The sequence below is a fragment of the Bos indicus x Bos taurus genome, chromosome 17 (genome assembly GCF_003369695.1).
Source record: "Bos indicus x Bos taurus breed Angus x Brahman F1 hybrid chromosome 17, Bos_hybrid_MaternalHap_v2.0, whole genome shotgun sequence".
In the NCBI taxonomy this organism is placed as follows: Eukaryota; Metazoa; Chordata; class Mammalia; order Artiodactyla; family Bovidae; genus Bos; species Bos indicus x Bos taurus.
Window position 1 is genome coordinate 14,964,570 of NC_040092.1, and position 15,751 is coordinate 14,980,320.

At 47.1% G+C, this 15,751-nt stretch overlaps 1 protein-coding gene across 2 annotated transcripts in view; it reads right to left on the reverse strand.

The window, feature by feature from the left end:
* NOS1 (nitric oxide synthase 1) overlaps positions 1-15,751 on the reverse strand; it is a 195,319-nt gene that overhangs the window by 40,003 nt on the left and 139,565 nt on the right. For both annotated transcript variants that reach the window (XM_027566713.1, XM_027566712.1), the window contains exons 8-13: positions 13,100-13,241; positions 10,070-10,209; positions 7,108-7,282; positions 4,041-4,142; positions 1,771-1,965; positions 1,095-1,180 (exon numbers count right to left, since the gene is read on the reverse strand). In XM_027566713.1, coding sequence (XP_027422514.1) covers positions 1,095-1,180; positions 1,771-1,965; positions 4,041-4,142; positions 7,108-7,282; positions 10,070-10,209; positions 13,100-13,241 — 840 coding nt within the window. The remainder of the gene's footprint in view (positions 1-1,094; positions 1,181-1,770; positions 1,966-4,040; positions 4,143-7,107; positions 7,283-10,069; positions 10,210-13,099; positions 13,242-15,751) is intronic.

Sequence of the window (15,751 nt, forward strand, 5' to 3'; positions counted from 1 at the left end):
GCTGGAAGATAACTGTGAGGGAGAAGGAGAAGGGGGAGGGAGGGGAGGGGAGATCCCGTGGACCATATGGGTGGAGCCAGGACCTAGGTTTCAGTCCCTGCAGGATCTACCAGTCACCTGTAGAGAGCAGAGAGTTCTAGAAACGAGGGGCTGAGGAAAGTGAGTGAGTAGCTTGGTGCACAATAGCTCCTCTGCCAAAAAGTGAGCTTCAAATAAGGGGTCTGTGAGGAGTGGATCAGGGAGTTCTCTGTCTTTAGACAGAAGGCAGGCATCCCCATTTAACCATCTCAGTCACCCTACTTGTCCCCTGGCTGACCACAGGTTCTTCAGGACAATGACTCTTCAGTAGCCTTGGTCCCTGATCCTCTCCCCTCCCTCCTGTTCTCAGTGAAATCTTACTCATTTCATTCATTAACTCATCTCCTGAAGGAAGCCCCCTTTGACCTCTCAGACTCGGTGACGTCTGTGAGGCTTCCGTGACTCCTTCCTCGATGGTAGCTGGGAGCTTCATGAGGGCAGGATCACGTTACTAGGCTTGTCATGGCATCTCTGGGGCCCAGCATAGTGCCTGGCACTGAGTATCCATTTTTGTTGGCCAGATGAGTGAACTGAATGAGCGAGATGAGATTCAGCCCTGACGAGTGTCCACTCTAGGCAGTGGTGTGCCGGAGCCAGCTCATCCCAGCTCCTCCTGACTCTGGCTTCAGTGACTTCCTGTTGGGAGCTTGAAACTGGCCATAGCGGGAATATTTACACCATGGAAATTGGCAAATGTTACAAGTCTATTAATGTTATTATTACTGTGGCCACCATTATCATTAGGAGAGCTGGTTTATCAACACAACACTGCTTCCAGGATAAGAATTTGGGAACCTGGGGGTGGGAAGAGAGGTTGGGAAGGAGAAGGGTCATGGCAATGTTCACATCTCAGACTCTGGGGCAAAGGAGGGACAGGAATGTTGGAGAAAATGGAGAAGTTACGTCACACGACAGAGAGAAGCACAGCATCCTCCCAGCCTTCTTTTCTGGGGCTTTCTGAATCTGGGGACACATACATCCCCCCCCCCGCCACATTCCAGCTTTAGGAGACTTACTCTGCCAGCTTCTTGAAGCCGATGGCTCGCCGTTTTGTGGGGGTCCCGTTGGTGCCTTTCCAGACATGGGTGTTCCAAGGGTCAGGCTGGGGAGAGAGGACCATGGTCACTACAGTGAGGGAGCCTGGTTCCCCTTGGGAGATGTCCAGGATCCCTGGGGGCTTATGGCTGCCTGGCCACGCCCACCCCTTAGCCCTTGAAGGGAGTGAGTCTGCTGGTGGTGACCCCAGGGGACCTGGCAGAGTGGCTGGCCCAGCCTCCCTGCACTGTCCTGCTAGACCTTCCCACTCAGACCCTCTCTGACTCATGACCCCTGACTACTTGTTTCAGTTTCATTTGTCTTTCAGCTCGAGTTGTATTATCCAATCTGATGGCTGCACTTGAGAGTCTGAAACGCAAGTTTGAACTGAGGTGTGCCCTAGCCAGCAGACCCCAACTTTTTGGGCACCAGTTTTGTAGAAGACAATTTTCCCACAGACCTGGGTGGGTGGGGGATGGTTTTGGGATGATTCAAGTGCTTTCCATTCATTGCGCACTTTATTTCTATTATTATTACATCAGCTCCACCTCAGCTCACCGGGCATTAAATCCCGGAGTTTGGGGACCCCTGCTCTAGTTGTAACATGCATACTGGCTACTGAAGATTTAGGACCAAAGACATGGAGAGGGGCAGGACCTGGTATTCGAAGGAGGGTGTGAGCCGGTAGTTGAGCATCTCCTGGTGGAAGACAGGGGTGATACTGCCAGACATGGGGGGCACGATCCACACCCAGTCAGCGGGGCAGCCCCCCCGGCAGCGGTATTCATTCTCCATGTGCTTAATGAAGGACTCGGTGGCGGAGTGGTGGTCGACGATGGTCACCTTGTCACTCTGTGGGAGGAGAGGACACTGGGGAGTCAGGAGGAAAGACAAGCCGGGCTGTTTCAGGGCTCCCTCACCCCCAGAGCATGTTTCCTAAAGGGTGGTCCTGGGGATGATTCTAGGCAGTGTAAAGTGATTCTCTGCGTTGTGTTTTTTTTTTTTTTTTTATCCTGATCATATCCAGGAAAAAGACTCTGTGCTGTGCTTAGTCACTCAGTTGTGTCTGACTCTTTGCAACCCCATGGACTGCAGCCCATCAGGCTCCTCTGTCCAATGGGGATTCTCCAGGCAAGAAGACTAGAGTGGGTTGCCATGCCCTCCTCCAGGGGATCTTCCCAACCCAGAGATTGACCCCAGGTCTCTCTCATTGCAGGTGGATTCTTTACTGTCTGAGCCACCAGGGAAGCCCAGAAAGACTCTATTTGATGCTAATTCATTTTTAACATTTCTCTTGCCAATATTCCTCTCTCCTTCCTCCCTCCATTTTTTTTTAAACGAGAGAGAGAACTCAGGCAACTAGAATCTAACAACTTTGTGCTGTTTCCCTTGTGTGTATTTGTTTATATATTTATTTAAATTTACCATTCTCTTCTGTTTATGGCAAATGATACTGGTTCTCCATTCATGAAGGTGACACAAAATCCTTTTTTTAAAATTGGAGTATAATTACTTTACCATGTTGTGTTAGTTTCTGCTGTACAACAAAGTGAATCAGCTGTATGTATACATACAGCCCCTCCCTCTTGAGCCTCCCTTCCTCCCCACTCTTCCCCTCTAGGTCATCACAAAGCACCGAGCTGAGCTCCCTGTGCTTGACAGCAGGTTCCCACTAGCTACCCGTTTTACACATAGTATATGTGTCCTCTTATATCTCTGCTGTCTCTGGCTCACCAGCCTTCATACCAGTCCACCAGACCACCAGAGCATCCGCCTTCATTTCCCACAACTCCCCGAACTTCACTCCTCCATGGTCAAGAGTGAAGGGAGGGGGCTTCTTGCCCCTTCAACCCCATCTCAACTGGTTTCTCCCCTGGGATATACATCTCCCAGTTTACCCAGTCTCCCTGTTCCTGACATGGGGACCTGTGGTTCATATTCAGGTCTTTATATGACTTGATATGCTCCTTCTACTGCCTGTGGGTGCCTCCCACGTATGCACTCCTAGAAGACAGAGCTGGTCTCTACTACAGGAAGTGACCTCTATTCTATGGGTCTCCTGCTTTGCCCAGGACAGTCCCAGCTTATGCCCATGTGCTGTCACAATTATTAGTGGTGCTCCCACTTTGCTCTCTAAAGTGTCATGGTTTAGCAGATAATCTTTTATTGGCTGTGCTGCATGGCATGTAGGATCTTAGTTCCCCAACCAGAGGTCAAACCTGGGCCCCCTGCAGTGGAAGCTGGGAGTCCTAACCACTGGACCACCAGGGAACTCCCTAGCTGATAATTTTTAAAACCATCTTACTATATACATATATATATTGGGCTTCCCTGGTGGCTCAGTGGCAAAGAATCCACCTGCCAATGCAGGAGACGCAGGTTTGATCCCTGGGTCAAGAAGATCCCCTGGAGAAGAAAATGACAACCCACTCCAGTATTCTTGCCTGGAGAATCCCATGGGCAAAGGAGCCTGGTGGGCTACAGTCCATGAGGTTTCAAAGAGTCAGACATGACTTAGCAACTAAACAACAACTCAACTATATATATTTTAGCATTTACCATGGAGCCACATGTGCCAGGGGGCCCATATGCCTCTGATCATGACGATGGATATCTGTCTCTGCTATATGAAAGTCTGAGTGTCTAAGAGGTCAAGACACAGAGGATGTTTACCATTTCAATTCTAAAAAAATCAAGCAACAAGTCATAAGCCCTCTATCTTTTTGTCTCTCCCTCAAATGGTCCCCCTCCCCCAAGATCCCTGATGGAGAGTCAGGCATGCGTGATGGGAAGGACACCTTGCTTATGAGCAGAGCCCTGCAAGCAAGGTTCCTGGGAGCTGGGCTCTTGATTTTCTGCCTAAGACTCTGAAAAGTTTTAGTTCCCCCTTTGCGGCTTGGCAGCCGGGAGGCGTGTCCTGATGCTACCTGGAAGCTGTACAGAACCGCAATATTGATCTCCACCAGTGCCTGGTCCTTCCACAGAGAGGATGTCTTCCTCATGTCCAAGTTCATCTTCTTGGCCACATCCTGAAAGGGGAAGGAAACATAGACTCACAGGCTGGGCTACCTCTGGGTTTCAGACTAAAGAGGGACCGGGCTAGCATCACCAATAAAATTCTTCATTAATTAATGAACTCATATGCAGACTAATTCACTCAAATTTTTTTTTTTTGAGGACATACTGGTAGCAGGAAACTAGAGCGACTTGACTGGCCCTTTGGTTACTGAGCTTACCTTCTAGAGCGGGGAGAGACAGAAAATAATACTGTGGTGAGTGTTAATTCCTAGGAAGAAAATAAGGCAAGGAACTAGGAGAAAGAGGGATAGGGGCAGGATGAATTGAACCAGGGTAGTCACTGAAGGACCACTGCAAAGGTGGCACACACATGAGATCCAAATGATGAGAAGAAGCAAGACATTTGAAAATCTTGGGAGGAAATGTTCTAGGCAGAAAGAACAGTATGTGCAAAAAGCCTGGGGTGGGATCAGGCTGGTGTTGAGATACAGAAAGAAGGTCAATGTATTTGAACGGTAGGGAGTCAGGGGGACGTAGGACTCTGATGAAAAAGAGAGATGCAGGACTGGATTATGCAGAGTGTGCAAAGCAGTCAGGATTTTATTTCAAATATGATGAGGAGGGTCTTTGAAGGGCTTTAAGGAGCTATTTGGGTCTGGGAGTGATAGCAGTTGCTTTCTATCTTTTTTTTTTTTTTTTAATTCTTCTTTTTCTTTCTTATCATCACTACTTTCTGTTGGGGAAAGCCCTCCACCCATTCCGTTTCATCTCCAGAGCGGCCACTACTTGGAATCTAGATCATGAGGATTTTGAGTTTATGGAGACACCTGTTGACTCCATTTGACAGATGAGGAAACTGAGGTTCAGACTGCTGCACAGACTTGCTCGCAGCCTGCAGAGCCAGTTGGCCTCAGAGCTGGAGCCAAGGAGTTGAGTAACACCCAAGACCTGGGAGCAGCTCCCCAGTCAGCCGACTCCTTTGGCAAAACTGCTTGGCAAAAACAACCCCTGACATTTAAGTTACGGCTCCAGCTCCAGTAGGAGCTGATGTCAGAAGCAGGGAAGACCCAACAGCAAATCCATTAATTAGAGCCTGGCTTCTCACTTCCTCTGTCAATTCTAATCATTTGTGGGAACCTAGGTCTCATTATGCGGCTAGAATGTGACAATTTCTCAAGTTTGAGTAAACTGCTTCGCAGTCCCAGCTGTCAACATTTGTACATAATGGCAGTTAGAGTTGGAAGGCTGGGGCGGGAGCAAGTCTCATTTAAGTTACCCAGTGACTACTCTGTGCAATCGAAATGTGAACCTGAGTCATGAAAGCAGACATTAATTTACTCTTTGGAGACTGGGGCGTTAGGTTCTGTTTGGGGTCTTTTAGCGGTGACACAAATGCAGAGAGTAAGAAATTGGCTGCTTTACATAAATACATATAAAATTTGAGTTACTTTATAAAAGAGAGTGTGTACAATCAGTCATGCTGCTATTGTTATTTCTACCACATTATTTTGGTTAAAATAATAGAAATTAGTTGCAGCGTCATCTAATGACTTCTTTTAAGTTATATGTATTAAGTCAAACATATATGACTTAAAAAAGTCCCCAAACATGACTTGAGCCACATCTCTGGAAATTGCCTAGAAATGTTTTTTCCTTTCCTGTCAGGAGTTTGTATAGATCAAGTGTCAGAGGTATTGGTTTGATAACATTTATATGTTGCAGTATAATTAGTGCTGTAGGGTGAGTTAACACCTCTATCCAGTCACATAATTACCATTTCTTTTTTTGTGGTGAGATTAAGATATAGTTTCTCTGCAACTTTGAAACTCATAACACAGTATCATTGTTGACTATAAATAACTACCTGTGCATTAGATCTCCATGACTTATCTGCAAGTTGTAAGTCTGTACACATCAACAAACATTTTTCCCAGTTCTCCTGCCACCTCCTCCTGCCAACCACCCTCCCGCGCCCCCCTTACAGCTCCTGGTAACCACCACTCTCCTCTCTGTTTTATGGAGTTTGGCTTTTTTTAGATTCCATATAGATGTGAGATCACCCAGTATCTGTCTTTTTATGTCTGATTTATCTCATTAGCATAATGCCCTCAAGGTCCACTCAGGTGAATGTCCATGGATTTTTAACACTATAAACCTAACGCATGACTCTGACGTCGAACTTTGCTCTGTGCTTTCTTTACTGTGTGACATAGGCTCAGTGCTTAACTTCTCTGTTTCTCAGTGTTTTCTTTTGAAATAAGGCCAACCACAGCAGACTGTTGTTAGAAACAGCATTTGCTGACAAAACCGCAGCGCTGCTGACACATTCAGCAAAGTGGAGCTCCAGGGAGCAGTCCGCCCCAGCAATGTTCAGTAGATGAAGATGACTCAGCCTGGGGTGGGGGTAGCAGAGGAATAGGGGGTGGGGAGTCAGACCCTCCACTGAGAAATGCACATGGTGGGAAAAATCACTGCCAACCCTCCCTCCTTGTTTTTTCAGAAAAGAGACCAAAAATGCCCCAAGTTCATGCCCCTTCCCAAAGCTTCTAACCAGGTTTGACCTTGACAGGCAGGGCAGTAGAATGGTCATGAACTTGGGTCATAATACCAGCCTGGGTTCACACCACAGCTCTGCCACTCCCTAGCCGTGTGACTCTGAACTTGTCATGTTAATCCGCCAAAAGGCCTCAGTTTCCTCACCTATGAAGGGGGCATTTTCACACCCGGAGGATGTGATGAAGATCAAATGAGCATACAGTAATCTGCAAAGTGCTTGGAGTCGCACTCAGCATATAGCACACGTACTCTTAATGCCACGGAAGCCTTCGGAAAAGCCTGGGGCTCCTTATAGCTGCAGGTTCTGTGTTAACCTCTTCCAGTTTCTGAGCCCCAGAGCTCAGCTGTGGGGAAGGACCACTGAGCCCATGCCCTCCACCCCACGCGTCCCCCGTCAGGATGGCCCGGGTGGGGCTTCACCTCCAGGATGTTGTATCGGGAGCTGTCGCAGTAGTCGCGGACGCCAATCTCTGTGCCCATGTACCAGCCGCTGAAGGGACACGCGCTGAACTCCAGGCCGCCGATCTCCAGGAGCATGTTGGACACAGCAGGGAGGCCGTACCACTTCAGTCCCAGGTCCTTGAACCACTCAAACCTGTGGAGAGCAGCATAGCCCAGCTCGCTGTGGGGCGGGAGCCTCAGGGGAACACACGTGGGCGGGATCTCCTTAGCCTGAGGATGCCGAAATGCCAGCGCCTGACTGGGGCTTACTACTTGGGAACCTGATTCCTGGGCTCACGTCTGACCTGTGGAATCATGCCGCCATCCACATCAGAGGCCTGAGAATATGCACTTTCACATATTTCCCAGGTCATTTGCATGGACATCCAGGCCTGGGAACCACTGCCATGGGCTGCTATTTATCCCCTAAACTCACCTGGAAGGTGAATTCAGGAGAAAGTGAGCATCGGTGAGTTCCTTTTTCTTTTTTTTTTTTTAATTAACTTTTTGTTTTGTATTAGGGTATAGCCAATTAACAATGTTGTGATAATTTCACGTGAACAGTGAAGAGACTCAGCCATACTTTTACATGTATCCATTCTCCCCCACACTCCCCTCCCATCCAGGCTGCCACATAACATTGAGCCGAGTTCCCTGTGCTACTCAGTAGGTCCTTGTTGGTTATCCATTTTAAATATAGAGCCGCTGAGTTCCTTCTAACCTCAGGGCGTTTGCAAGGCAGTTCCTTCCTGCTCTTTTCCTTCTGTGCCTGTCTAGCTCTTACTCACACTTTCATTCTCAGCTAAAATGCTGCTTACAAAAAAAATAATAATAAAATGCTGCTTACTCTGGAAGCCTTCTCTGATGCCAGATCTGGGTTGGGTCAGGCAGCTTTACGCCTCTAAGTACCATAACATTATTTTGCAACACTCGATTGGAATTTTATTTGGGTAACCGATCTCCTCTTTGAGATCGAAAGCACCACGGAGGTGGGGACCAAGTCAGTGACAAAGGCCTGCACAATGCATGACCCAGAGTGGGAATAATAAACAGTTTTGAATGACAAGTGAATGAATGAATGGAGGCCAAGTTTCACCAATGAAGCTGGTTGAGATCCTAGATACCCGGCAGTGTTGGGAGCCTTAGGACACTTGCTCCATCTCCAGGACCTGGACCAGGGTGGGGCAAGTAAGGCACTGGCTGTGGGTACAAAATTGAGGAGCACCAACAAACCCAGTAATCAAGATCAAATATTCTAAATTAATTCAGTGTCTTAAAAAAAAATTAACACAAAACCGCCATGATGAGCAAAACATCAAAACTTTACATAAAGACAGGATCCCACTCTGTACTTGTATACTTTACCTCACTAGCTTACCCTAATCTCAGCCCTGAACTGGTCCTTGTTTGAGAATTTTGATCCATTATGCATCATGGATTTAAAAAGCTAATCTTGATTTTTTAAAATTACATTAAAATACTATTTATTTGATGATTGATTTTTTTGGTGCTTCCTCCATCAATTTTGCTCCTGAGGCCAGGTCTTATCGTGGGGTTCTTTTACTCTCAAAAAGTGTAAATTCTATTTGTGTTGCTGGCCTCAGCCCTCACAGCCCCATCCCAACCCCAAACTACTTTTGAACTTGAGCGGCATCAGGTCACATAGTTTTTAATGGTTCCCTCTGTTTGAAATTTGCACCTGTAACAATACAGGAAGCGCTTCTGCTCTTTTGCCCTTTGTGTGTGTGTGCGTGTTGATCACGTCAGTCACGTCTGACTCTTTGTGACCCCATGGACTATAGACCACAAGGCTCCTCTGTCCATGAGATTCTCCAGGCAAGAACACTGGAGTGGGTTGCCATTCCCTTCTCCAGCCCTTAGGTTTGGGAAATGGATTGGTCCAGGTTGATGGCTTAAAAGGAGTGGGGTAAAAAGGGACATTTTTAAAGAACTGAAGTATAGTCAATATATAATATTATATATTATAGTATGTAATGTGTACAATATAGTGAAAGACATATATATAATCACTATATATATAATCACTATAATATATAAGGTATACAATATAGTGATTCACAATTTTTAAAGGTTATATTCCATTTATAGTTGTTGTAAAATACTGGCTATATTGGGGCTTCCCTGGTGGCTCAGACAGTAAAGAATCTGCCTGCAATGTGGGAGACCTGGGTTCGATCCCTGGGTTGGAAAGATCCACTGGAGGAGGGCATGGCAACCCACTCCAGTATTCTTGCCTGGAGAATCCTGTGGACAGAGGAGCCTGGCGGGTTACAGTCCATGGGGTTGCAAAGAATTGGACAGACTGAGTGACTAAGCACAAAGCACTGGCTATATTCCCTATGTTGTACAGTATATTCTTATAGCTTACTTATTTTATCCATAATGGTTTTTACCTATTTATCCCCTATCCCTCTATTGCCCCTCACCTCTTCCATCTCCCCACTGGGACCCCTAGTTTATTCTCTGTGTCTGTATTCTCTATCTCCTTCTTTTTTGTTATATTCACTGCTGCTGCTGCTGCTAAGTCGCTTCAGTCGTGTCTGACTCTGTGCGACCCCATGGACTGCAGCGTACCAGGCTTCTCCGTCCATGGGATTCTCCGGGTTATATTCACTAGGTTGTTGTATTTTTTAGGTTCTACACCTAAGTGATATCATATAGTATTTGTCTTTCTCTATCTGACTTATAAGGAGGGGGATTTTGATTCAGAAAATATGATGGTCCCTCAGCTGGTAAAGGAGGAATTACTAATCTTGAGGGAACCCGCCTTGCCTTGGCCCCATGGTGAGGATAGGACCAAGACCCCCTTTCAGCCTCTGTCTGGGCTGGAGAGACAGGAGGGGGCTCCGGGGTTGGGCAGAGAGGGGCACTGGGTAAACCACTCCCCTACCCTCCCCCTCCCCACGCCAGGCCCTCTTACTTGGGGTGCCTGATGGGGACTTCCAGCACCAACTCTGGAGGGATCTGGAAGAGCTCTGGGTCATTGCCGTTTGCCTGGAGCAGGAGTGGCAGGACATCGAAGCGGCTTCGTGGGGGTTTCCAGCCCTGCTGTATGCAGATCTGCAAGCAGAGCCACCAGGTCAGACCACTGAGCCCCAGGCCCTCCAGACGCAACAGGGGTGAGGGGAGGGGCAAAGGTCCCAGGGCCCGCCCTCAGCGGCCCCTTCCTCCAGAGGCTCTGGGCCAGGCCACCTCCTACATGAAGTTCTCCCTGATATCATCACGTAACTAGTACAACTTCCTGTGGTTCCACAGGACAGAAGACAAGCCCCAAGCCCGCTCTCCGGCCCCTCACTTGGTGATGTTTTCTGGGCCTTCCCTGCCCTCTGGGAACTCCCGGGGCAAGGGTTGAACTGACACTTGCACTGGAAGTATTTGCACTCCGTGCCCTGAGTGCAAAGACACGAGGAAAATCTACCAAAGTGGATGAGGGCAGCTCTCTCAGAATGACCGCAGAAAAATGCACCTGTTAGAGCAGCTATCCGCTGAAATATAAAGCCAGCCATGTAAGTAACTTAAAATTTTCTAGAAGACACATTTTAAAATGTATTAACAAAAACACCCCAAAACCCTAAAGCAAAACCAGGCAAAGATAAATTTAAATAATACATTCATTTGAAACAGTTTTAATTTCAATAATATTTAATTAGTTATTAATTATAGCATGATATTGATTATATAAATAGTAGTAGTAATTTATTAACACTATACTAAAACATTAATATAAAATATTAATAACAATCACATTAAACTAATATCTATATTATATCATTAATATTTATATAAAATATTAATGATATGTAAATATTATATAATATTGATAGCATATATAACTATACACTATAAGATTAATACTTTAATAGGGGCACAGTGGTAAAGAACCCACCTGCCAATGCAGGAGACAAAGAGTCAGACATGACTGAATGAGTATGTGCATGCAAGCGTGCACACGCACGCACGCGCACACACACACACACACACACACACACACGTGGTGTGGTTCAGTCACTAAGTTGTATCTGACTCTTCTGTGACCTCATGGACCATAGCCCATCAAGCTCCTTTGTCCGTGGCATTTCCCAGGCAAGAATACTGAAGTGCATTGCCATTTCCTTCTCTGGAGGATCTTCCCAACCCAGGAATCGAACCCGTGTTTCCTGCATTGGCAGACAGATTCTTGACCCCTGAGGGAAACCTTATTAACAGTATATTTGGCACTAAAATTAAATATGAAATATATGTATTAATCCAATAAAATATAAAAATATATAATTAAAACACCATTATCTGATTAATGATAAATAATTAATATTAATATATTTAAAGATATTTAACAAAATTAACTATGTGTTAATACAGTAAATGTATTAATTTATTAATAAATAGAAATAGATTAGTCCAATATTACCCACAACATTATTTTTCAGCAGGTAATCAAGATACAAATTACTAATGAGACCTTTTCACTCTTTTTTTGTTCTCCGTCTCAGAGACCGTGTACCTTACACTTAGGGCATGTTTCCTCTGGACTCACAACATTTCATGTGGTCACTGGTTTGGTGCGGCCAGTGGCTGCCATGCTGGGGCTTTCGAAAGTTACAGCCATGTGGTTATGTTTGGGGTGATTCCCTCTGCTGGGCTGGTAGACAGAGGAAGCACACAAGTGTGGGTTTAGGGGAGCATGTGGTATCAGTGAGGTTTCTGGGGACAGAAGGAGAGGAAGAGGCTGAGGCATGTCTGTTCTGGCCTCCACAAGGACAAGGTGAGCCAAGTATACAGTTAGAGCTCAGCCAGGTGGAGCAGAGAGTCTGGCTGAGCCTAAACGGCACAGGTGTGACTCCTGGTCACCTTGCTTACAACCCCCTCCCCAGGATAATAACATTTTAGTAAGAAAAGCTCCCTGAAAATAAAGTCAGCAGCCATGAGGGTGGGGGGCAGCCCCCTCACGGGGAAGGTACTGGGGTGGAGCATGAGGGTGGTTTGAGGGAAGAACAAGGATGAAGCAGAATGGCGGCTGAGTGGGTGACAAATAAGAGGGGAACCAGGCCTGTACGCCTGGGTGTTCCAGGCGTGGGGTCCGCCTATGATACTTCCTGTGGGCATAGATTCTGGAAGCTTCCAGGCCTTACCTGTGCTACCTGTGTACATCACCACCTGGAAGGAACCTGGATAGGGAGAAGGTGGGGTTCATGTTCCCAGTGGCTTATATGAACTGACTTGGGCTGCCAGCAATAGTGGGGTGCTGGAGAGTCAAATTCATCTGGAGAGGGGCTGTGTCGGTGGGCAGCATGTTGTACAGAGAAATGAATGAATGGATGAAGGGGATGAGGCTGACATATACCTCACTCAGAAAAGATGGCGCCAGGGACTCCCTGGTGGCTAGGACTTTGCACTCCCAATGCAGGAGGCTCGAGTTCAATCCCTGGTCAGGGAACTAGATCCTACATGCCTCAACTAAGAGTTTGCATGGCACAACTTAAGATTCCACAATGACTAAAAGACCCCACATGCAGCAACTAAGACCCAGTGCAGCCAAACAAATAAATATTTTTTAAAAAGAAAAGAAAAGATGCTAGATATGACTTCCACATATTAGTTCCCCTCCTCGTGGGGGAAGGCAGGAGATTTGGCCTGTACTTCTAGCTTTCCCTTTGCTATTGCAGTAGCCTTGGATAATGCATTTGGCCAGTCTGAGTGTGACTCACTCTACTCATCTGTGAAATGGGACAACAGTCCCCATCATGAGGGTTGGGTGACGTAACGACATGAAAACGACCAGCTGTAACAGAACCAGCTGGACTGGAGGCAGACAGACAGAGCGGGAGGCCTGGAGGTGAGTAAGTGGCACCTACTGCCTGCTCTCTCTGTGATGATATCAAACCAAGAAAAGTCTGTGGATAAAGAGTTTAGGGGATGAGAGTCTGGGTGGGGGAGGGGCGGGGGCGCCTACCTCCGTGAACTCCACGTTGGCTGGGTCCCCCAGGATGGAGCCGTCGGGCTGCTTGTAGCCAGCGTAGCGGATGAGTTGGGAGTTCCAAACGCGGAAGTCGTGCTTGCCGTCGGTCCTCTGGGGAAATATGGTGATCGCAGATCTGTGGTGGAGACAGGGGGACATTTGGCATCGGGGCTGGGCTTGCACTTCAGAGAAAGACTGAAAGAGGAGCTGCTCAGGTCAACAGTGCACAAGGCTCAGGGTGGATTCACATCTGCTCCGAGGCCCCCAGGGCCCATGGAGCAGCTGTTGGAAGGGGTGGGACTCTGCTCTGTCCCTCCACTGATCACTAGGTGAGAAAGGGCAGAGGAAGGGAAGCCCTGGGCCAGCTCGCAGAAGGAAACAAATGCCTCTCCAACTGGAGTCTTTTGAACAATCTTGACTTGGGCCATTTTTCCAGAAAGTTCTTTTGTACCAGGTAATCCTCAGAGGGAGAAAAAAATCATCAGGCTCTGTCTCCTCTTAAGAACTCGCCACTGATTCCCAGTTTCAGTCTTTCTTTTACCACCATCATTATTGCCCCAGTTGCTCACCCCCTCTACAGATTTATGATTAATAGGAGATCAACTTTCATTTGTACTGATACTTATTTATTTAAAAAAAGTAGACTGCCCCTGGCCTCACTCACCCAAACAGGCAACTGTGAGACCCTGTATTATTATCAAACTGTAGAAAGATGTTGTTGCCTGCAGAAGGCACCTCACTGGAGCCCTGCCCTCTTTTTGTTAAAAGGGAGATCAGCAGTTTGGAGAGATGTTCATGATGCCTTATTCTCTTTGGCACTATCAGAAAGATTGAAAAAAAGGAGAGTAACTTTTTCACAAAGTGATTCAATGTAGGGACTTCCCTGGTGGTCCAGTGGTTAAGATTCCGTGTGCCCAAAGCAGGGGGCCCAGGTTCAATCCCTGATCAGGGAACTAGATGCCACATGCCACAACTGAGAGCCAATGTGGCCACACACACACACACACAAAAGGGTGGTTCAATGTTATCTCTTGCCAGGAGCTCTTGTTACCTGGACTTATCAGTTCCATCCATGGACCAAACCCGAGGCTACGGAAGCCACGTCCTGGCTTATGTCAACATGGGGGTGACATCACAGGTCCACCTCCATGCTCATAGATCTGCTCCCATTCATATCTTGCCCTGGAGCCCTGCTCCCGCTGCCTGCCTTGGCTGGAGTCCTTTTCTGCTGTCATGTACCTGATTTCAAGGCCCAACTCAAATCTGCCTTCTTCACACAGCATCGCCTGTCTTATCTGGTTCCCAGGGCCTCCTCTGTGAGCACATTTAGATCTTGCTATCTGCACAAGATCGTTATCACATTTAATTCTGCAGGGAGTGGTGTGTCACACCTTGGGGGAATCTGGAACCCAGGCTGAAGGTGAAGTCACAGAGGGCCAAAGACGCTCTTAAGAATCTCTTGGCAAGGGTGCCGTATTGTAGATGAACACAGACTGAGTCAAATTGTCAGCATTTCCCTCCAGTGTTAAAACACATGGCTGTTTGGCTGAGCAGCAGATAACACGTGTTTGTGTGTGTTTGTTTACATATTTTAAAAGTATGTTTAGAAACTCCAGAATGACATGCAGTGGGATGGGATGCTTACTCTGTGCAAGAATGAGCCCGGAGGGAGACACGAGACAGCTTCACACCTCCTGTCTCCCAAGTCTCCTGAGCTTGTCATGAAATGGCAAGTCAAATGCCCCGTCTTGTTTAAATTTCATCTCTCTCCCTCTCTTCCTCCCTCTCTTATTTTAGATTATTTCTATATATGGCATACATTCTCTTATGGCCTCTCATTGTGTCCGGATGTGTAGTTTAAAACTTGTTAAAAAAAAATCAGCTGAATATTTCATCAATAGAAGGTCTCATCTAGACCTCCACCAACAGAAAATTGAAAAAAGTAAAGGTGCACTGCCCGGCCTGATGACCCCCATCCCAAATCACTCCATCACAGCATCATTTGAAAACTTTCAAAATAACTCACAAGCTCCTTGAGGCTAAGACCTTGGCTAGGCCATGCTTTAACGCTTAGGATATGCAGTTGAAGGGGGTTCTTTGTTGTTCTCTGAGGGGCAAGGTCTTTTCAGAAAAAGATCTGAATGCTAATTTCCCCAGCAGGCCTTAAATGACAGGCTCTTTTCTCACTGGTGGGCTCAGGTGGTAAACACAATTTCCTTCTCAAGGAAGAGACATGTCCAAGAAAAACCATGCTTAATGCCAATAAGCCACTTCATGGATGAGCTCAGCACAGCCCAAGGGCTTGTGGGAATATCTTTGCAGTGGTCCTGTGCAGCCCCAAGGTGAAGCTGGTCTTCAGCTGCTGGGAACAGATGCAGGGGCAGGACCGAGGAAGTATGATTAACAAGTGTCACCGCCTGTCTGTGGGGCCTCAGCTGTTCCTTCTCAGCTGCTCCTCTCCCAGCTGAGACTTGCTAGCATGGAAGCCACTAGCTCACATCAGCGCCTGTCTGCTTTGGCCTGCACCCTGCAGCTTTGTTCTTGGTGGGAGGTCAGAGAAGTCCCAGATGTGGCTCAGCTTGGTGAAACCAGAAATGGTGGTCCCCATGGCACAGGGAAGAGACGTTGCCTTTGAAACCCCGGAAA